The sequence below is a fragment of the Pinus tabuliformis genome, chromosome 6 (assembly GCF_031772625.1).
Source record: "Pinus tabuliformis cultivar Carrire ecotype Pingquan chromosome 6, CPIR1, whole genome shotgun sequence".
NCBI lineage: Eukaryota > Viridiplantae > Streptophyta > Pinopsida > Pinales > Pinaceae > Pinus > Pinus tabuliformis.
In genome coordinates this window covers 746,980,642-747,005,205 of record NC_142292.1, presented here as the reverse complement: position 1 = coordinate 747,005,205, position 24,564 = coordinate 746,980,642, and the positions used below count along the sequence as shown (strand labels likewise).

The window sequence follows — 24,564 nt, the reverse complement described above, 5'->3', positions numbered from 1 at the left end:
TGGGATGTAAAGTTCATGGAGGATAGATCTTTCAGGAAATCTCGAGAGATGTCAACAGAAGGTCAATTAGTAGATGTTCCATCAGTCCAACAACAGCAGGGGCAACAAGGAGGACGAGCAGGAGGATAGACACCTAGATCGAGCACAATGACTTGCACTAGTATTTCCTCAGAAGTAGTAAACACTAAAAGTTCTCAGTAGATGGAACAACAGGAACAATAGGGGGATTTGATTGAGCCTCCCACCACCAGTGGTAGAACCAGCAGGGAAGTACAGCAGGCATTGAGGGATGCAGAGGAGTTTGTTGGAGTTCCTAGAACCAAGAAGAGGCAATGTAGATACTCTGACAGGTACCAAGCCATGGCAGCACAGGTTGAAGAACCCTCCAGCTTTTAGGAAGTCGTACAACACCAAATTTGGGTGGATGCCATGGTAGAAGAGTATAGTTCTATCATGACAAATGATGTTTGGGAAGTCGTACCTAGACCAGAGGATATATCAGTTGTAGGATCAAGGTGGATCTACAAGATCAATTATGTTGCAGATGGCAGTATAGAAAAGTATAAGGCTAGGTTCGTGGCAAAGGGGTACACACAAAAGGAAGGAATAGACTATGAGGAGACCTTCAGCCTAATAGCCAGATATACCTCCATTAGATTCGTTATATCCCTAACAACTCAAAGGGGATGGGAGATTCACCAGATGGATGTTAAGACAACATTCTTGAATAGGGTGATAGAAGAAGAGGTGTACATAGAACAACCCGAAGGCTTGAAAACTCATGTTTGTAGGTTAAAGAAAGCCCTGTATGGGCTCAAGCATGCACCCAGAGCATCGTATGGTCGGATTGACAGTTACTTGTAGCAGTTGGGATTCATTAAGAGTGATGTTGATCCTAATCTCTACTATCTAATGGTGGAGAATAAGCCACTTATTCTGGTATTATATGTGGATGACTTGTTTCTAACAGGGTCATCTAGGCTCATAAACGACTATAAGAAGAATCTTGAAGCAGAATTTGACATGAAGGGTATGGGGTTGATGCATTATTTTCTAGGATTGGAGGTTTGGCAGAAGAATGGGGAGATCTTCCTTGGGCAAGGAAGATATGCTACAGAGATTCTGAAGAGATTCAGAATGCAGGATTGTCGACCCATGGCTATGCCCATGATCACCAACTAGAAGAAAATAAATGCATCAGGAGACAAGGAGGTGGATCCCACCTTGTACAGACAACTCATTAGGTCGCTCATGTATCTAGTCAACACTAGGCTAGACATCTGCTTCACTGTCAACACCCTTAGTCAGTTCATGGTGGAACCGAAAATGGCGCATTGGGCAGCAGCTAGGCATATTCTTAGATATGTGTGTGGAAGAGTCAAATATGGGTTGTGTTGTCGCGCAGATTGACACGACAACGCTCAGATCGGGGGTTGTCACTCTAATCCCCGATCCCTCCGTTTAAGCATGTCTCCTGCGGCTAAGGGGGGTAGACCCTATGAGATGATGAAGGCCAACAGCCAAACAGTTGGGCTGGGAGACACGAGACACGATATGATAAGCACTAGATGGATTTAAAAGTTAAAAAACCAGTGCCTTGTAAGATTTATGTTTAAACGATTACTTGCTAGATGATATAGAAATAAAAACCATGAAAAGCAATCATTTATCATCAAACGACTAAGACGGCATAAGATATCTGTTAAAACCACAAAATTCAAATCTCAATAACGATATCCAGCTATTAAAAATTTCGAAAAAAATCAAATGATTTAAACAACCATGCGAGAATCATTAACCAGATATCATATGCAGCTAATCTTCAAGATTGATCATTCATGTGCAGATTTGTCAATAAATTCGAATCTCAGCAGAAAAAATAAAATGCGACAAAATGCGATTGAATCTGGCGAATTTTCAAAATAGCCCTTTTATGCTTTTCAAATTATGGCAAAAATCTAAAGCTAATAAAATCCAGCTTTACACCTTTTTTATTTATTATTTTTTTTTAAATTTTGAAATTTTTATGATTTTTAAAAGGGAAAATTAAAATAAAGCTAATTTAAATTTTAAACGAAAATAAAACTTTAAAAAAGTCCTAAACTAAATATTAGACTAAGGCAAAAATCGTTTTGAGTCTATTTTAATTTAAATTTAAATCTAAAACTCTCTAACCCTAAAACTAAATCTCTAAAACTAAAGAAAAGACTTGTAGCTAAAAAAAAATTATGAAAATAAATCCTAAGCACTACTCAACCCTTACGCTCTCAGCACTCTCTGAAATCGACGAGAAAAACCTAAACTGAAGTCATGGAGAGCTGAACTAATTTTTCGAAGACAGGAACGAGGAACGCGCTAGCCCAGTAGAAAAAAAATATCAGCGTGAGCTCAGGTGTCTGCGGGACGATCAACAGGCCTGCGGGCAGATCCTGGGCACGCTGGCAAATAAAGATATGGTGATACGATGATGCACCGACGCACTGGGTCAAAGAAAACCTGGGTCGAGACGGAACTTACCTGCGCGTTTCTGAGTGGAACGATTAAGATTTGGCTTTGCTGCCTGGTGTTCACTGAAAAGGAACCATTTACGCCCTCAGCAAGACGGAAACTAAGACCAGATCATCACAAATCAATTCCCGGAAACTTCATCTGCGTAATACAATATGCTCGACGGCGGAAAATCTTAAACGTTTGTAGGCCCACGTAAATGTCCTCAGTGGTAACCACACACAGGCAACAGATTCACGCTGGAAGGATTTGTAAAAAAAATGTACTCACGAAAATACATCAGCAAAAATTTATTCAAACATGGCTTGAGCTTGTTCGTGGACGGAAACTGAAGATTTCTATTGATCATTTGCAGTCGATCCCACGCACATGTCAAAGAAACAGAAGTGAAACTTGAAACCGCACATCAGCTGAGTGAAGGGATGGGCTCGGATTTGTTTGCGGATAACCTTGATGGCGGATAAGAAAAAGCCTTAAACGCTTGCAAACTGGGGAGACACACGCAGCTTATTATTTTATATTTTTTATTACAGGTGGATGCTGTCTGGAGATACGATGAGACCCAAGAAATGTATGCTGAGGACTGTATGCCAGAAAACACCCACAGAAACGGCCAGCAGCAATGCGCAGTTTTTACAGTGCGTGGGTAAGGCAATAATGATTGATGAGTAGGGAAAAAAAAGGCTGCGTGGAGGTGAATTGAAAATGGGAAAGCGGATGACAGCTTCAGGATTGAAACTGATCACAAAACTTTCTACTTTCTTGCTCAAAAACCCCTGAAGAAGAAACCCCGTACCTGCAATCGCCAAAAAAAAAAAAACCCTAATGAAAATTGTATAAAGCAAAAATTTGAAACCCTAGATCAGCTTGATTAATTTACAGATTTTGGCCCCTTAACAGCCAGATTCAGCAATAAGAACAGAAGTATTTTAAAGAACAAAAATTTCAGATTTTCACTATGAAGAACTTCAGAAAATCTCTCATGCAAATTAGGAAAAAATAAACTGAATGATAGACCCAGGATCAAATCCAACTTGGCTTAGCAAAAAAATGCTTGCGGGAGTTGGCTGGTTCAGCCGAGAACTTCCCCAAACGCCCACCAATCTTCTTCGGTAAGGGTTTTATGCACAGCTCAGAACAACCATCAGTAAAGAGGGCAAAAATGTTGCTAGATCCCAAAAGTAATGGAGATACCTGCCATTACTTCAGAAACCCTAACACCACTCAAACCCTAGCAAGTGAACAAGATACATGTGCTCACAATACTCTACAATAAGCTATTATTAATGGCTGAAAAATAAAATATGCAGAAACTAAATTAGCTCACAGCACTTCCAGAGAGTAACACCAGTAAGATTTGGACCCCAAAGTCTTCTTTTATTAACCAGAAACAAATTACAAGAGAGCTTCTTTAGTACCAGACTCACAAATCCAATCTGAAATGACCCCTAGCACCCTACTTAAAGGAAATGATCCCAACAACTAGTTCGAGTGATCCATGTCGAAATGATCTCGACCGTTGATGAGAATCAAGACATCTCTTAATCTCATCCGTCGATTTATTAAAAAATGATATTTTACATGCATTAACTCAAAATATTATTATTTTATTATTTTTTACGGTTTTTGCTTTATTTTATAATTTTTTATTTTTTATTATTTTTATTTTTATTTTATTATTATTTTTTTATTTTTCAGTTATTTATTTATTTATTTTTTAATTTTTTAATTTTTAATTCATTTTTTAAATGGATCCTCGAACTTAGCCTTTGAAAAATCACCTAGGACCTAGGACTTAGGACTCATGAGGGGATTTAAAATATTTTCCAACCCTCAAGACACTTTACATCATGACTTTTACAATTTACATCTTAAGGGGACAAACCCACTTAACACAGACCCTCATAAACCACCCAGTTCTGCGACACAACTATAATCTAGCAGATTAACACACTAGGATTCTCCTAAAATTTTAATGACAAAATCCATCCCGGCTTTGGGGTCAGGCTAAAGGAAAACTCTGTCGATCATGGATCGGTGAGACGAAAAACCTTCCGGGACGTAGATTACCATTAGAAAGTTAGGTCCACCTAGGCAATTTAAATACACGACTCATATCTGCTAAGATTATTTACAATTCATACATGCAGACTGGGTTTACAATTAAAATGATCAAGCTGCTGATGACTACAGGATGGCACGGACATGTCGATCAAGTGCTACACCTTTTTTGCAAAGAAAAGGGGGTGTACTGCATGGGTAGTTGACCGGTAGTGGTCAACATCTGGCTCTACTTGGGGACACGTTGCTGCACTGTAGGAATGTGAGAATCCAGAATCTGCATCCATGCAACACACAGATAAAAATAAGTAGCATCCATCCAAAAATCATCATATAACATTAAGCACAGGAAAGATAAAAGCTCTTAATTTATTAACTATCTAGAAAAGTAAATCTAATCCTAAAACAAAAATGAAAATGCGGAAAAACAAGGAGTAGGGTTAGAAATACAGCGGATGCCCCTGGCATCAGATGTGTCCAATATAGTGTATACTGAGCATTTGCCTGCTTTCAGGCAAATCTGTCGGCTGCTTGTTGGATGTGCCATGTCTAATTCTGCATATGGTAGGACTTTTTCCTATCTGAAAATCAAGCTGCTCACGGCCGTCTGATGCATCAAATCTTCTTCTCATTTTCTTTCTCTTGCGCTTTTTCTTTGTGGCAGGTTGTATCACTAATGACATGGAACTTTCTGTTTCAAAACTATCAAATGAAGTATGTAAGATATGCGTGATATGTCTTTCTTTATACTGCATCTGATCTTTATCATTTTTAAATCTATCTGGATCACCTTCAATTAACCATTTTTCAATCGAACCAATGACCTCCTCATAATAAGATGGAACTCGTTGTAACAAATGAGAAGGCTCATGATCTGTTGATGTCCCCTGGTTTCTCTCATCGTCTGACCATTGTTGAAACTTTTGAACCTGTATTTTAATGGCATCCATCTGACTAGAGTGTTCAACCCTTATAGCACTGATTTGCCTGGCATGGTCTTCTTCCATATCTTTTATTACTTTATCGTTCTTTTCCTTTACGTTCATCAAGCAATACTGCATAGAGTTCAGTTCTTCTTTATGATTTGCTTGCATGGTGGCCAACTGATTATTATGATCGACCGTCATGATAGTCATTTCTTCATCCATAGTTAATAACTTGTTTTGCATAGAAATAATTTCCCTATCATGATCAGCTTTCATGGTTGTCATATTTTCCTCTAAACCTGACGTCTTGCTTTGCATGAATCTAATTTCTGTGTCATGATTAGTCTTCATGGCCTCAATTTCTTTAGCATGCTGATTTTGCATAATCTCCATCTCCCTATTACGTTTTTCCAGGTGGGTGCATAAAGTTCTCACATCATTGACATAATTAGTTTGATTAATCTCCACATTTTTTACCAGCATCATTAGCTCTTGTATAATTTGCTTTTGCTCTTCCTTTTCATTGTCATTTGTCCCTGATTTTCCACTATCATGGACTTGATCTGCAATAGTACTGGTGGATGACACATTCTGATCTTGAAATATTTCTTCAACAGCTAGACCTTTAATAGGATTACTTTCTTTCTTTTGCACAATTTTAGAGGCAGAAGGCAAGCTGTTTGGATAACCATATCTATCTTTAAAAGCATTGACAATGTCTTGTAAAGAAGTGAAAGAATCCTTAGGAAAATTGTTAAACCAATTCAAAGCATCACCCTCTAAAAAAAAGACAAAAAGACGCATCTTGATATCTTCATGATTAAACTGAGGGGGTCTACAATATATGATCATTATGCGAGTAAACAAGCCTAGATGCCTTCTAACAACGATTGAATCACCACCCGAGAAAATAGGTAATTTAGAAATGGCCTCATCCGGAAAATCATGGCGACGGTCAGTAAAACAACATGGTTTAAATGAATAATCCATGATGAATAATAAGGGATCAGATGGATGATAAAAATAGATCTCTGCTCAAGAAAATCAAGAGATGAAAGAAGTGGAGTCGCCACTTGAACAATGAATCTGATTCTAGGATCCAAAAAGTAACCACAAGCAGATATGAGGAAAGCTCCTTGTCGGGGAAAAATGAGAAAATGGAGTCGCCACCCAAACAAGAAACAAAACGAAGAAATGCTACTGATATGGCGAAAAATAAGGCAATAAAAGATCCAAATGATAACCCCAAAGGTTGAATCTGCCAGCTCAAAATGAGAGATGAGAAAGATGAGAAAATGAATGTCGATGAAACTCCAGGAACAGAAAAACTCTGTCCCCGGCAACGGCGCCAAAAATGTTGGTTTTGCTGGCTCAAACGAATGATAGAAAGATGAACAATGAATGATAAAAAGTCGTTGAAACACCGAAAATAAAGTATCCCAGGCAACGGCGCTAAAAAATGTTGTCGCGCAGATTGACACCACAATGCTCAGATCGGAGGCTGTCACTCTGATCCCCGATCCCTCCGTTTAAGTCTGTCTCCCGCGGCTAAGGGGGTAGACCCTATGAGATGATGAAGGCCAACTGCCAAACAGTTGGGCTGGGAGACACGAGACACGATATGATAAGCACTAGATGGATTTAAAAGTTAAAAGACCAGTCCCTTGTAAGATTTATGTTTAAACGATTACTTGCTAGATGATATAGAAATACAAACCATGAAAAGCAATCATTTATCATCAAACGACTAAGACGGCGTAACATATCTGTTAAAACCACAAAATTCAAATCTCAATAACGATATCCAGCTATTAAAAATTTCGAAAAAAATCAAATGCTTTAAACAACCATGCGAGAATCATTAACCAGATATCATATGCAGCTAATCTTCAAGATTGATCATTCATGTGCAGATTTGTCAATAAATTCGGATCTCAGCAGAAAAAATAAAATGCGACAAAATGCGATTAAATCTAGCGAATTTTCAAAATAGCCCTTTTATGCTTTTCAAATTATGGCAAAAATCTAAAGCTAATAAAATCCAGCTTTACACCTTTTTTATTTATTATTTTTTTTTAAATTTTGAAATTTTTATGAATTTTTAAAAGGGAAAACTAAAATAAAGCTAATTTAAATTTTAAACGAAAATAAAACTTTTAAAAAATCCTAAACTAAATATTAGACTAAGGCAAAATTTAAGATCGTTTTGAGTCTATTTTAATTTAAATTTAAATCTAAAACTCTCTAACCCTAAAACTAAATCTCTAATCCTAAAGAAAAGACTTGTAGCTAAAACAAAATTATGAAAATAAATCCTAAGCACTACTCAACCCTTACGCTCTCAGCACTCTACGAAATCGACGAGAAAAACCTAAACTGAAGTCATGAAGAGCTGAACTAATTTTTCGAAGACAGGAACGAGGAATGCGCTAGCGCAGTAGAAAAAAAATATCAGCGTGAGCTCAGGTGTCTGCGGGACGATCAACAGGCCTGCGGGCCGATCCTGGGCACGCTGGCAAATAAAGATATGGCGATACGATGATGCACCGACGCACTGGGTCAAAGAAAACCTGGGTCGAGATGGAACTTACCTGCGCGTTTCTGAGTGGAACGATTAAGATTTGGCTTTGCTGCCTGGCGTTCACTGAAAAGGAACCATTTACGCCCTCAGCAAGACGGAAACTGAGACCAGATCATCACAAATCAATTGCCTGAAGCTTCATCTACGTAATACAATATGCTCGACGGCAGAAAATCTTAAACGTTTCTAGGCCCACGTAAATGTCCTCAGCGGCAGCCACACACAGGCAACAGATTCACGCTGGAAGGATTTGTAAAAAAAAATGTACTCACGAAAATACATCAGCAGAAATTTATTCAAACATGGCTTGAGCTTGTTCGTGGAAGGAAACTGAAGATTTCTGTTGATCCTTTGCAGTCGATCCCATGCACATGTCAAAGAAACAGAAGTGAAACTTGAAACCGCACATCAGCTGAGTGAAGGGATGGGCTCGGATTTGTTTGCGGATAAACTTGATGGCGGATAAGAAAAAGCCTTAAACGCTTGCAAACTGGGGAGACACACGCAGCTTATTATTTTATATTTTTTATTACAGGTGGCTGCTGTTTGGAGATACGATGAGACCCAAGAAATGTATGCTGAGGACTGTATGCCAGAAAACACCCACAGAAACGGCCAGCAGAAATGCGCAGTTTTTACAGTGCGTGGGTAAGGCAATAATGACTGATGAGTAGGGAAAAAAAAGGCTGTGTGGAGGTGAATTGAAAATGGGAAAGCGGATGACAGCTTCAGGATTGAAACTGATCACAAAACTTTCTACTTTCTTGCTCAGAAACCCCAGAAGAAGAAACCCCGTACCTGCAATCGCAAAAAAAAAAAAAACCCTAATGAAAACTGTATAAAGCGAAAATTTGAAACCCTAGATCAGCTTGATTAATTTACAGATTTTGGCACCTTAACAACCAGATTCAGCAATAAGAACAGAAGTATTTTAAAGAACAAAAATTTCAGATTTTCACTATGAAGAACTTCAGAAAATCTCTCATGCAAATTAGGAAAAAATAAACTGAATGATAGACCCAGGATCAAATCCAATTGGGCTCAGCAGAAAAATGCTTGCGGGAGTTGGCTGGTTCAGCCGAGAACTTCCCCAAACGCCCACCAATCTTCTTCGGTAAGGGTTTTCTGCACAGCTTAGAACAACCATCAGTAAAGAGGGCAAAAATGCTGCTAGATCCCAAAAGTAATGGAGATACCTGCCATACTCTACAATAAGCTATTATTAATGGCTGAAAAATAAAATATGCAGAAACTAAATTAGCTCACAGCACTTCCAGAGAGTAACACCAGCAAGATTTGGACCCCAAAGTCTTCTTTTATTAACCAGAAACAGATTACAAGAGAGCTTCTTCAGTACCAGACTCACAGATCCAATCTGAAATGACCCCTAGCACCCTAGTTAAAGGAAATGATCCCAACGACTAGTTCGAGTGATCCATGTCGAAATGATCTCGACCGTTGATGAGAATCAAGACATCTCTTAATCTCATCCGTCGATTTATTAAAAAATGATATTTTACATGCATTCACTCAAAATATTATTATTTTATTATTTTTTACGGTTTTTGCTTTATTTTATAATTTTTTATTTTTTATTATTTTTATTTTTATTTTATTATTATTTTTTTATTTTTCAGTTATTTATTTATTTATTTTTTAATTTTTTAATTTTTAATTCATTTTTTAAATGGATCCTCGAACTTAGCCTTTGGAAAAATCACCTAGGACCTAGGACTTAGGACTCATGAGGGGATTTAAAATATTTTCCAACCCTCAAGACACTTTACATCATGACCTTTACAATTTACATCTTAAGGGGACAAACCCACTTAACACAGACCCTCATAAACCACCCAGTTCTGCGACACAACTATAATCTAGCAGATTAACACACTAGGATTCTCCTAAAATTTTAATGACAAAATCCATCCCGGCTTTGGGGTCAGGCTAAAGGAAAACTCTGCCGATCATGGATCGGTGAGACGAAAAACCTTCCGGGACGTAGATTACCATTAGAAAGTTAGGTCCACCTAGGCAATTTACATACACGACTCATATCTGCTAAGATTATTTACAATTCATACATGCAGACTGGGTTTACAATTAAAATGATCAAGCTGTTGATGACTACAGGATGGCACGGACATGTCGATCAAGTGCTACCCCTTTTTTGCAAACAAAAGCGGGTGTACTGCATGGGTAGTTGACCGGTAGTGGTCAACATCTGGCTCTACTTGGGGACACGTTACTGCACTGTAGGAATTTGAGAATCCAAAATCTGCATCCATGCAACACACAGATAAAAATAAGTAGCATCCATCCAAAAATCATCATATAACATTAAGCACAGGAAAGATAAAAGCTCTTAATTTATTAACTATCTAGAAAAGTAAATCTAATCCTAAAACAAAAATGAAAATGCGGAAAAACAAGGAGTAGGGTTAGAAATACAGCGGATGCCCCTGGCATCAGATGTGTTCAATATAGTGTATACTGAGCATTTGCCTCCTTTCAGGCAAATCTGTCGGCTGCTTGTTGGATGTGCCATGTCCAATTCTGCATATGGTAAGACTTTTTCCTATCCGAAAATCAAGCTGCTCACGGCCGTCTGATGCATCAAATCTTCTTCTCATTTTCTTTCTCTTGCGCTTTTTCTTTGTGGCAGGTTGTATCACTGATGACATGGAACTTTCTGTTTTAAAACTATCAAATGAAGTATGTAAGATATGCGTGATATGTCTTTCTTTATCATGCATCTGATCTTTATCATTTTTAAATCTATCTGGATCACCTTCAATTAACCATTTTTCAATCGAACCAATGACCTCCTCATAATAAGATGGAACTCGTTGTAACAAATGAGAAGGCTCATGATTTGTTGATGTCCCTTGGTTTCTCTCATCCTCTGACCATTGTTAAAACTTTTGAACCTGTATTTTAATGGCATCCATCTGACTAGAGTGTTCAACCCTTATAGCACTGATTTGCCTGGCATGGTCTTCTTCAATATCTTTTATTACTTTATCGTTCTTTTCCTTTACGTTTATCAAGCAATACTGCATAGAGTTCATTTCTTCTTTATGATTTGCTTGCATGGTGGCCAACTGATTATTATGATCGAACGTCATGATAGTCATTTCTTCATCCATAGTTAATAACTTGTTTTGCATAGAATTAATTTCCCTATCATGATCAGCTTTCATGGTCGTCATATTTTCCTCTAAACCTGACATCTTGCTTTGCATGAATCTAATTTCTGTGTCATGATTAGTCTTCATGGCCTCAATTTCTTTAGCATGCTGATTTTGCATAATCTCCATCTCCCTATTACGTTTTTCCAAGTGGGTGCATAAAGTTCTCACATCATTGACATAATTAGTTTGATTAATCTCCACATTTTTTACCAGCATCATTAGCTCTTGTATAATTTGCTTTTGCTCTTCCTTTTCATTGTCATTTGTCCCTGATTTTCCACTATCATGGACTTGATCTGCAATAGTACGGTGGATGACACATTCTGATCTTGAAATATTTCTTCAACAGCTGGACCTTTAATAGGATTACTTTCTTTCTTTTGCACAATTTTAGAGGCAGAAGGCAAGCTGTTTGGATAACCATATCTATCTTTAAAAGCATTGACAATGTCTTGTAAAGAAGTGAAAGAATCCTTAGGAAAATTGTTAAACCAATTCAAACCATCACACTCTAAAGAAAAGACAAAAAGACGCATCTTGATATCTTCATGATTAAACTGAGGGGTCTACAATATATGATCATTAGGCGAGTAAACAAGCCTAGATGCCTTCTAACAGCGATTGAATCACCACCCGAGAAAATAGGTAATTTAGAAATGGCCTCCTCCGGAAAATCATGGCGACGGTCAGTAAAACGACATGGTTTAAATGAATAATCCATGATGAATAATAAGGGATCAGATGGATGATAGAAATAGATCTCTGCTCAAGAAAATCAAGAGATGAAAGAAGTGGAGTCGCCACTTGAACAATGAATCTGATTCTAGGATCCAAAAAGTTACCACAAGCAGATATGAGGAAAGCTCCTTGTCTGGGAAAAATGAGAAAATGGAGTCGCCACCCAAACAAGAAACAAAACGAAGAGATGCTACTGATATGGCGAAAAATAAGGCAATAAAAGATCCAAATGATAACCCCAAAGGTTGAATCTGTCAGCTCAAACTGAGAGATGAGAAAGATGAGAAAATGAATGTCGATGAAACTCCAGGAACAGAAAAACTCTGTCCCCGGCAACGGCGCCAAAAATGTTGGCATTGTCGGCACAAACGAATGATAGAAAGATGAACAATGAATGATAAAAAGTCGTTGAAACACCGAGAATAAAGTATCCCCGGCAACGGCGCCAAAAAATGTTGTCGTGCAGATTGACACGACAACGCTCAAATCGGGGGCTGTCACTCTGATCCCCGATCCCTCCATTTAAGCCTATCTCCCGCGGCTAAGGGGGGTAGACCCTATGAGATGATGAAGGCCAACTGCCAAACAGTTGGGCTGGGAGACACGAGACACGATATGATAAGCACTAGATGGATTTAAAAGTTAAAAGACCAGTGCCTTGTAAGATTTATGTTTAAACGATTACTTGCTAGATGATATAGAAATACAAACCATGAAAAGCAATCATTTATCATCAAACGACTAAGACGGCGTAAGATATCTGTTAAAACCACAAAATTCAAATCTCAATAACGATATCCAGCTATTAAAAATTTTGAAAAAAATCAAATGCTTTAAACAACGATGCGAGAATCATTAACCAGATATCATATGCAGCTAATCTTCAAGATTGATCATTCATGTGCAGATTTGTTAATAAATTCGAATCTCAGCAGAAAAATAAAATGCGACAAAATGCGATTAAATCTGGCGAATTTTCAAAATAGCCCTTTTATGCTTTTCAAATTATGGCAAAAATCTAAAGCTAATAAAATCCAGCTTTACACCTTTTTTATTTATTATTTTTTTTTAAATTTTGAAATTTTTATGATTTTTAAAAGGGAAAATTAAAATAAAGCTAATTTAAATTTTAAACGAAAATAAAACTTTTAAAAAATCCTAAACTAAATATTAGACTAAGGCAAAATTTAAGATCGTTTTGAGTCTATTTTAATTTAAATTTAAATCTAAAACTCTCTAACCCTAAAACTAAATCTCTAAACCTAAAGAAAAGACTTGTAGCTAAAACAAAATTATGAAAATAAATCCTAAGCACTACTCAACCCTTACGCTCTCAGCACTCTACGAAATCGACGAGAAAAACCTAAACTGAAGTCATGAAGAGCTGAACTAATTTTTCGAAGACAGGAACGAGGAATGCGCTAGCGCAGTAGAAAAAAAATAATAGCGTGAGCTCAGGTGTCTGCGGGACGATCAACAGGCCTGCGGGCCGATCCTGGGCATGCTGGCAAATAAAGATATGGCGATACGATGATGCACCGACGCACTGGGTCAAAGAAAACCTGGGTCGAGACGGAACTTACCTGCGCGTTTCTGAGTGGAACGATTAAGATTTGGCTTTGCTGCCTGGCGTTCACTGAAAAGGAACCATTTACGCCCTCAGCAAGACGGAAACTGAGACCAGATCATCACAAATCAATTGCCTGAAGCTTCATCTGCGTAATACAATATGCTCGACGGCAGAAAATCTTAAACGTTTGTAGGCCCACGTAAATGTCCTCAGTGGCAGCGACACACAGGCAACAGATTCACCATGGAAGGATTTGTAAAACAAATGTACTCACAAAAATACATCAGCAAAAATTTATTCAAACATGGCTTGAGCTTGTTCGTGGACGGAAACTGAAGATTTATGTTGATCCTTTGCAGTCGATCCCACGCACATGTCAAAGAAACAGAAGTGAAACTTGAAACCGCACATCAGCTGACTGAAGAGATGGGCTCGGATTTGTTTGCGGATAACCTTGATGGCGGATAAGAAAAAGCCTTAAACGCTTGCAAACTGGGGAGACACACGCAGCTTATTATTTTATATTTTTTATTACAGGTGGTTGTTGTCTGGAGATACGATGAGACCCAAGAAATGTATGCTGAGGACTGTATGCCAGAAACACCCACAGAAACGGCTAGCAGAAATGCGCAGTTTTTACAGTGCGTGGGTAAGGCAATAATGACTGATGAGTAGGGAAAAAAAAGGCTGCGTGGAGGTGAATTGAAAATGGGAAAGCGGATGACAGCTTCAGGATTGAAACTGATCACAAAACTTTCTACTTTCTTGCTCAGAAACCCCAGAAGAAGAAACCCCGTACCTGCAATCGCCAAAAAAAAAAAAAAACCCTAATGAAAACTGTATAAAGCGAAAATTTGAAACCCTAGATCAGCTTGATTAATTTACAGATTTTGGCCCCTTACCAGCCAGATTCAGCAATAAGAACAGAAGTATTTTAAAGAACAAAAATTTCAGATTTTCACTATGAAGAACTTCAGAAAATCTCTCATGCAAATTAGGAAAAAATAAACTGAATGATAGACCCAGGATCAAATCCAACTGGGCTCAGCAAAAAAATGCTTGCGAGAGTTGGCTGGTTCAGCCGATAACTTCCCCAAACGCCCACCAATCTTCTTCGGTAAGTGTTTTCTGCACAACTCAGAACAACCATTAGTAAAGAGGGCAAAAATGTTGCTAGATCCCAAAAGTAATGGAGATACCTACCATTACTTCAGAAACCCTAACACCACTCAAACCCTAGCAAGTGAACAAGATACTTGTGCTCACAATACTCTACAATAAGCTATTATTAATGGCTGAAAAATAAAATATGCAGAAACTAAATTAGCTCACAGCACTTCCAGAGAGTAACACTAGCAAGATTTGGACCCCAAAGTCTTCTTTTATTAACCAGAAACAGATTATAAGAGAGCTTCTTCAGTACCAGACTCACAGATCCAATCTGAAATGACCCCTAGCACCCTACTTAAAGGAAATGATCCCAACGACTAGTTCGAGTGATCCATGTCGAAATGATCTCGACCGTTGATGAGAATCAAGACATCTCTTAATCTCATCCATCGATTTACTAAAAAATGATATTTTACATGCATTCACTCAAAATGTTATTATTTTATTATTTTTTAGGGTTTTTGCTTTATTTTATAATTTTTTATTTTTTATTATTTTTATTTTTATTTTATTATTATTTTTTTATTTTTTTATTTTCCAGTTATTTATTTTTTTATTTTTTATTTTTTTATTTTTAATTCATTTTTTAAATGGATCCTCGAACTTGGCCTTTGGAAAAATCACCTAGGACCTAGGACTTAGGAATCATGAGGGGATTTAAAATATTTTCCAACCCTCAAGACACTTTACATCATGACTTTTACAATTTACATCTTAAGTGGACAAACCCACTTAACACAGACCCTCATAAACCACCCAGTTCTGCGACACAACTATAATCTAGCAGATTAACACACTAGGATTCTCCTAAAATTTTAATGACAAAATCCATCCCGGCTTTGGGGTCAGGCTGAAGGAAAACTCTGCCGATCATGGATCGATGAGACGAAAAACCTTCCGGGACGTAGATTACCATTAGAAAGTTAGGTCCACCTAGGCAATTTACATACACGACTCATATCTGCTAAGATTATTTACAATTCATACATGCAGACTGGGTTTACAATTAAAATGATCAAGCTGCTGATGACTACAGGATGGCACGGACATGTCGATCAAGTGCTACCCCTTTTTTGCAAGGAAAAGGGGGTGTACTGCATGGGTAGTTGACTGGTAGTGGTCAACAGGTTGAAATACACCCAAGGAGATGACATCAGATTGAATGGATTCATAGATGCAGATTGGGCAGGTAGTTCAGTAGACTAGAAATGTACCTCCGAGTATTGCTTCAGCGTTGGATTAGGAATGATCTCTTGGTGTAGTAGCAAGCAGAAGTTAGTGGCTTTGAGCTCAGCGGAAGCCAGATATATGGCAGCCAGAACAACTAAGAGGCCAAGAGGGTTGACGAGTTGGCTGAGGAAGCTGATTTGCCGGTGTCAAGATTGCGCAAAGACTAGGAGCTCTAACCTTCAGTTTGCTGGGGTTTAGGAGGCTGTGGGTAAGTTGCAGAGTGGAGTTGGTGGGGTACTATAGTCAGAACAGTGCCTAACAGGGCAAGACCAAGGAAGAGGGAGTTTTTACCGAGGATTTCTAGCCGAGAAATCCATATCAGTGGTGCAATTGCACTAACAATCAAAGTGGGGGCATCTTGACATTGGCAGAAGGGTTTCCAAGGGGGAAATCGAGGCTCAGAGGGAGTCACACCAAGAACTTCCAGGAGGGAAGTAGAGGAGCAGCGAGATGGCAGTGAACAGAGTAAGAGACCAGGACAGATTGGACGAAGCCTCAAACTTCGTAGTCTGGAAGGCCAAAATCTTATCCATTCTAGACACGAATCGTGTCAAGCACTTTGCCTTGAGGACAATTGCTATCCCAGTTGACCTAATTGATAACGACAAGTACGAGGAGGCAATGGCGAGGGCCGAGAGCATCATTCTTGATGGTGTCAAGGACCATGTAGTACCACATATTGCCGAAAAGGACACGGCAAATTAGATGTGGGAGGCCCTAAAGAAATTGTACCAGCATACTTCTGTGTAAAGAAGGACGTTACTAGAAAATCAGTTGCGATCATACCAGATGCAGAAGGGAGAACAGATCAACCCCTTCCTCAGTCGATTGAAGGAGATCCGGGATTAGCTGTCTTCCATAGGGGCCACGCCGAATCAAGAATTGATGTTGAGAACAGCCCTGAACGCAGTCTCAAAAAACTGGGAGGTGTTTGTCCAGAGCATACTGGGCAAGGCGACCCTTCCAGATTGGGAGGAAATGTGGGCGGCTCTTCACCAAGAAGAGATCAGAACGCTGAGCAAGGCGGGAAGTAGCAGTAAGGGGATCAGAATCAAGAAGGAGAAGGAGGTGGATGCTGCCCTAGCATCTGAGGGAAAGCAAGAGAAACGGAACAAGAAGGACCGCTCCAAGGTCAAATGCTTCCACTGTGGGGAGTTGGGTCATTATGCGACCCAGTGTCCAAGGAAGAAGAGCAAGGGAGAGACCTCCGAGACCAAGGCTGCACCAGCAAGGGCAGAGAAGGAAGTGGAGACAGACGATGACTGTGCCATGAGTGCACACACGCCACTTGAGTAGAAGTCGGGAGACATCAAGCTGTAGTTAGACGGACTACATGGGATGAGGGGCAGGATCCTCGAGGTACCCAGCCTCTTGGATTAGACCTTGTTAAGGGAGTCCCGAAGAGGAGCAGCAGTACTGGCGATGTCAGTAGAGACAGATGCAAATGGAGCGACAAAGGGAGCTACACTGCAGGATTCCCAAGACAACGTGAGGCAGCAGTGCGAGAAGCACAGCAGTGTTGCACCAGTGCAAGATGGCACGGAGAGGTGTGCAACGGTACAAGATGCACAGAGTTGTTGCAGCAGCGCAGAGGTCAAAGAGGGAGCACTTGTTAGTGACAGAGGAAGCTTCAGTATCGGGAGTGTTTCTAGCCTAACAGAGATGTCAGAGTTGGGAGATCAATTACTTACTTCTCAATAACTGAGTTGCAGTGCAGCAGTTAGCAGTGGTAGTGCTATGGGCAGCACGATGCAGCATGATGAGAGGGGTTGCAGTGAATATGCAGCAGTAGCAGTGGCAAGGCCATGGGCAGCAGCATGGATGCAGAGGGAGTTGCAGTATGGATGCAGCAATGGCAGTGGTAGGGCCATGGGTAGCAATACAGGATGCAGTAGTGCAGATGATGGGCAGCAGGCCTAGCATCAACACAGGAACCGAAGCCGGATGATCAGGGTGATACTCAGTGAGGAGAATTGCTAGAGTGTAGTCCTCGCTAAGAAGAAGTGTTGATTTCGGGTAGCAACGGATGTGCTCTAGCCACGAAAATTGGTGGAGAGGCTAAGGCACATGAGATCTCCAATACCCAGAAAGGGTTTGGGTGGATTCTAAACAGTTTGGGAGATATTCAAATAATTAATATTTCTAATGGAGTCCCTAAGTCTAACCTTAGGGAAAATAAAACTATTAATGTGAATTGATATAAAACTGTGTTAGAATGGTCCAAAAGTCATGGATCAAGCCAGATCTAATCTTAGCCATTGATTAGGGACTTAATCTGGGCAATTGATTTGTCAACGAGAAAAGTATAAAAGGGGGCTTCAAGGTCACTTGGAGAACAAACCAAGACATCAAGATTTCGACTTTCTGGGGTTGGGTTTGCTGAGAAAGTTGAGAGAGTGATCGAAGTTGCAGCTGAGGGGCAGTGAATATAGAAGTAGAGAGGCAGAGATAGCACCAGGAGGATTAGCACAATAGCCGGATAGAGGGACACAGAACCAACCAAGGGTTCATGCAGAGCTAGCCAGGGCTCACGCAGAGGCAGCCAGGAGCTACGCAGTGCCTCAAAGGGCCAGCACGGGTGGCGCAGAGGGCCAGAGGACTGACGCAGTGCCTCCAGACGCTAACGCAGGACAAGCCAGAGTGACTCTGGGCTAACATTGGGCTAGAGAGAGGCTGACGCAGTCCCTAGAGGCTAACGCTGGGGTTTCGTGGGGTAGATTGGAGCTGCGGCACTGCCGGAGTGTTTCTCTTGGGTTTCAGTCGGAATATCTGCTTCCAAGTAGAGAGGTACTACTGCCGAGATTTTTCTTTGTTGGGTGAGCCGGATTTGGCACCTAGATTATATTCTAAAATTGCTCAATACATCAAACCCTCAGAGAGTTGCACTGATTTTCCCGCATTGGGTTTTTTTGGGGACATTGGTCCAAAACACAACGGTGTCACTTGTGTGCTTGTTTTGTTTCCTTCAATTGATGATTTGTAATGTTTTGAGCATGTAGTTGTATTTATTTCTAGTATTTACATGGTAAATAACTTGTTAATTAACAAAACAAGTAGGTAGGTATAAATTAGAAAGCACATGAAGGGTTTCTAACGGGTTAGACTTAGAAATTCCAACAGGTCTGTTGATGCCACCTCCTCCTACCATCTCCTGCCAGAGTAGGCTAATCAGCCTGTGACTCCTTGCACAATCAATATGCCTGCTCCTCTGCCAATCCATCCTGTCACTAGTGTTGTCAAGAACTCTGAAGAGGATATGAAAAGGTGTGTGCACTCAACCACCAAGTCCATCACGTAGCTACTACCATGACCTACCGACTCCACGATGTGATGGAGAATCCCACCTTGATCCCAACAATAGTCTAGCCCTCGAGCCCCCCTAGTAATCCACAGCCTCCGCTGAGTTGTGGCCATGGATGCATCTAACCTCCTAGCCAGCTCCACCAAATACCAACTCAATATCTCTCGCCATCCAACCCCAAGGGAAGGATCGAGAGCATAAACTCCCATACATGGAACTAACACTCCATCCTGCCAAGGATGCACCCTGCGCAACTCATGTCGCCTCATCTCACCATCCTGGTCAACACATAAGATATGTCGAGGTGACTCTGCCTCTCCCTCTCCAATGTATAGTGGTAACCTGCTAGTGCTACCAGCCTATAATGTCTGCGTGAGGTTGCCCCATCGCTCCAATGTGCACTCCAACTAAACCATTAGGGAACCCAACCGTTCCCCAACACGAGTCAGTTTGGCCATTGACTCAACACAAACTGCTCTCATGCCCTCCAACTCCTCGTTCTGCTATAGAATGGCCTCTCGCACTGTCATGGCCTACTTTCTCAACACTAGAAGGCTAGCTCGAAACTGATGAATCATGAAACTATGTTGGGCGGTTATCCTCTGTAAACTCAGTAGCTGCTTTCTACCCCTTCGTCTCTTCTGGTATCTCCTCAATGACAAGTATGCCTCCAGGCACCTCATCAACCTGCAGTAGGCAGCCATTTCAGTGAATTCCAGGATTGCGCAATGCCTAGAGGCTCAGTCCTTAGGTTGTTTGGAAACTTGGGGTTTAGGAAGTTGTGGGCAGTTTGCGAGGAATGAATTTGGTGGGGTGTTGTGGGCAAAATAGTACCTAAAGGGCAAATCCAACTTAGAGGGAGTCGCTACCGAGGCAGATTTCTAGATAAGGAATCCAGATCAGTGTTGCAAGTGCACAAAAGATTGGAAAGGTGCGACTTGATGATTGGCAGGGGGATTTCCAGAAGGGAAATTGTGACTCAGAGGGAGTATAGCAGAGAACTTCCAGGCGGGAAGTAGAGAGACTCAGCAGGAGTCAAAGAGAGAACTTTCAGAGGGAAGTAGAGAGACTCGGAGGAGTCGACAAGAAGAGCATAGAGATGTCCATGCATGGGCTGAGGGAAAAGAACAGGCTGGACGGGATGTCCAAATTTGTGGTCTGGAAGGCCAGGATCTTGTCCATTCTAAATAGACATCTCATCAAGGCCTTCGCCTTGAGAACAGTGGCGACCCCAATTGACCCGGCTGATAATGAGAAGTACAAAGAGGCAATGGCCAAGGCGAAATGTATCATCCTTGATGGGGTTAAGGATCATGTGGTCCAACATATTTCCGAGAAGGAGACAGCAAAGGAAATGTGGGACACCTTGAAGACATTGTACCAGCATACTTCCGTGCAGAGGAAGATGTTACTTGAGAACCAGCTACTGTCATACCAGATGGAGAAGGCAGAGAAGATAGATCACTTCTTCGGTCGGTTGAAGGAGATTCGAGATCAACTGACTTCCATAGGGGCCACATCGGATCAGAAGATGTTGGTGAGGACCACTCTAAATGCAGTCTTCGAGGAGTGGGAGACATTTGTCCAGAGCAAACTGGGTAGGGAGAATCTTCTAGATTGGGAAGAATTGTGGGCATCTCTTTGCCAAGAAGAGATCAGATGGTAGTCCAATACAAGAAGTAGTAGCAAAGGAGTTTGGATCAAGAAGGAAGAGGAAGAGAATGCAGCTCTGGCATCTGTGGGAAAGCAGGAGAAGAGGAAGAAAAAGGATCTCTTCAAGGTTAAGTGCTTCAACTGTGGGGAACTGGGTCATTATGCGAACTAGTGTCTGAGGAAGAAGACTAAAGGAGAGGCATCTGACTCCAAGGCATTGCCAGCGAAGGCAGAAAAGGAGGTAGAGGAGGATGACGATTGTGTCATGAGTGCTCATGTACCTCTAGAGAAGAGGTGGGGAGACATCGAGCTATAGTCAGGAAGACTACAGGCGATGGGGAAAGGATCCTTGAGGTACCCAACCTCTTAGATTATACCTTGCTACGGGAGCCCCGAAGAGAGAGTAGCAAGACTGGCGAATGTCGGTAAAGACGGATGCGGATGAAGTGGCAGAGAGTGCTACAATGCAGGAGTCCCCGGGCAGCGCAAGGCTAGCAGGCTGCAATAGTGCGAGAGGCACGAAGAGTGTTGCAATATGCAGGATGGCACAGAGAGGTTTGCAACAGTGCGAGATGCAGGGAGTTGTTGCAGCAGCGCAGAGGCAGTAGAGGGAGCACTTGATAGCGGCAGCGAGAGCTTTGGCATCGGGAGTGTTTCTAGCTTGACATGGATGTCAGTAGTTAGGTGGATCAGTTACTTCTCAATAACTGAGTTGCAGTGCAATAGCAGTTGGTAGTAGCACGATTCAGCATGGTGAGAGGGGGTTGCAGTGCAGATGCAGTGTTGGGAGAAAGGACCAGCAGCAGCACAAATGCAGAGGGAGTTGTCGTATGGATGCAGTAGTGCTAGTGGCAGAGCAATGGGAAACAGTACAGGATGCAGCAGTGCAGAGGATGTTGGGCAAGGAGGCTTAGCATCAGCACAGGCACCGGTGACGTATAATCAAAGTGATGCTCATTGTGGCGTATTACTAGAGCACAGTCCTCGCTAAGAGAGAGTGTTGATTTGGGGTAGCATCGGATGTGCTCTAGCCATGAAAATTGGTGGAGAGGCTAAAGCACATGAGATCTCCAAGACCCATAAATGGTTTGGGCAGAATCTAACTGGTTAAGGAGATATTAAATTAATTAATATTTTTAATAGAGTTCCTAAGTCTAAACTTACGAAAAATAAAATATTAATGGGTATTAATATAAAACTAGGTTAGAAGGTTCTAAAGGACATGGATCAAGCCAAATCTAATCTTAGTCGTTGATTAGAGATGTAATCTCGGCCATTGAAGGACCAACATGAAAAGTATAAGAGGAGGCTTGAGGATCAGTTGGAGAATACACCAGAGTGATTAGTCATTCAATTTACTAGAGCGAGGTTGCTAAGTAAAGTCGAATCAGTGATCAGCAGTGAGAGGTAGTGAGTACTGGATAGAGAAGCAGAGATAGTGCCAAGAGACAAGCGCAGAGGCAGAGAGGCAGACACAAAAGCCAGAGCAGGCCATGCAGAGCCTCACAGAGATAGCGCAGAGGCCAGAGGTTCTGCGTCATCCATGCAGAGGGCAGCAGGAGTGATGCAGAGGGTCCCAAAGGCCGTGCAGTGCCTCAGAGGGCTGACGCACAGGCCCGGAGGGCTAACACAGTGCTTCAGTTGTGCTGGAGAGGGTTTCGTGGGGCAGATTTTCTAAATATCTGCTTCCGAATAGAGAGGTATTACTGCCGGTTATTTTTCTCTGTCGAGTGAGCCAGTTTGGCACCCAGTTGTACTCAAGGATAGACTGCATAATAAATAAACCCTCAGAATTGCTGCACCGGTTTTCCAAGTTGGGTTTTTCCGGGGACGAGTTGTCCAAAAATAATGGTGTCACTTGTGTGCTTGCTATTCTTTCAGTTGTTGATCTGTAGATGGTTGAGACTGTATTGTGTCTATTTCAATGTTTATATGTTTAAATAACTTGTAATTAACAAGTAGGAGAAATAAACTAGAAGAATATAGAGAAAATTTCTAACGGATAGATTTAGAAATTTCAACATAAAACTTTAAACACCATCAAAATCAGGATTAAATATAGGTTTGGGCCAATAAGACTTCTATTTTAGGGGAACGTTTCCAAAACATGTTGCCTAACAACAAGGGAAACATTTGCAAAATAAAATCAAATAGGAATAAGTTATGATGCCTAGAACAGCTATCGTATTCTAACAAATGTGGCTATGACCTCAATGATGCCCAGCCCATCCTACTCTAAGATGTGTGGCTATGAACTTGTCCTAGGAGCACACTTCAGTATCATAACTAGGATGAACGAACATAACCACCACTTAAGTAAAAGTAGCACTATCATTTGTTTTAGTAATCAGCATTGCATTATTTAGGTAAATGCCTCCCACAAGATATGTGATTTTGGCTCTATATCTTTCTAAGGGGGAGGAGAGAGCCTCATATTGAAGACTCAAGGGTTTGACTCTAACTAGGCCAGAAAGCTCTCCTACAACAAAAACATAAATAGAACATTGACTTATAAATGTATTGATAGAGTCTTGTACGTGTCCACAAGTACCTTTCATGAAATGGAAAAAGATATATAAGAACCAAACACCACAACAATGAATTCAATGCAATACATGTTGCAGTCACAGAATTAAAGCATTGGAAAGCCTCATACCTGGATAAATTCTTTCCATCCAGTTGGTTCAATTTGACCTATACGCCCCTTAATACGATTTGATTTCACCTTGAGACGGTCAATATTTTCCTTCCATACCTTATTCATATCTGATAGTCTCTGGAACTCTTGATAACATCTCGTTCTCTTCAGTCTTTTCTTAAAAATGGATACAGCCTTCTTATGCTCTCTATAAATCCTTTGTGATTCAATGTATGCTTCTGACATCTGAATCTGTGAATTTCCAGAAATAAACACAATATCAGAACACGACTAATCGCCACTTGTTTCTAACACATGCATAATTAAATAGCAAACGTAAATTTTATTTTGATATATATTACAGTGAATCATCATAAGAAAAACACTCAAATCAAATAATATTTCCTTAGAGAAATAGCTTACATGAGCTATAAAGGAAATTCATTTCCTTTTCACTACAACAAATATTGGAAATTTTTATCATTTCATGGATAACTGATCTAAACACAACATCGATCATTCACATATGAAATAAGCTATTTAACTAGTCTTCCTGATTAGTAAATTATTAAAAAATTGTTTAGTTAGAACATCATACTTCATCTTCTTCTGACAAGCTACTCAAAAGAGGCACATTCAAGCTCCATGACCATGTATCAATCGATCCTTCTGTGCACCACAAATCACCAAGCCGTGACTTTGCCAACTTTTTCCAAGCCGTATTTACCTCTTCGAGCTTCTTTCTTATTATCACACTGGCAGGAGGATCACCTGGAATGAGCAGAACATCAGGTAGGCCACTCTTATATACTGCTTTAACCCATTTTTCAGTGAAAAGGTACCATGAGTTGTCTGAGCCAAGAGCCACATAGTAAAATGGATGTACTCCCCGCTGTCCTTCTGAACCACTTAAGTCAAGAGATCCATACTTTTCTTTGCTCATCACTTCATTGCCTTGAAGGTCATTTTTGTGAGGACTCCAATAGTTCTCCTG

The 24,564-nt window shown here is 40.6% G+C and overlaps 1 protein-coding gene across 4 annotated transcripts in view; it reads right to left on the bottom strand.

The window, feature by feature from the left end:
- Positions 1–24,564, bottom strand: part of EMB25 (DEAD/DEAH box helicase) — a 404,169-nt gene that overhangs the window by 116,730 nt on the left and 262,875 nt on the right. For 3 of the 4 annotated variants that reach the window (XM_089421275.1, XM_089421280.1, XM_089421282.1), the window contains 2 exons: positions 24,169–24,564; positions 23,589–23,822 (listed from right to left, as the gene is read on the bottom strand). In XM_089421275.1, the coding sequence (XP_089277401.1) occupies positions 23,589–23,822; positions 24,169–24,564 (630 nt within the window). The remainder of the gene's footprint in view (positions 1–23,588; positions 23,823–24,168) is intronic. The other variant, XM_089421277.1, reaches the window with a different exon arrangement.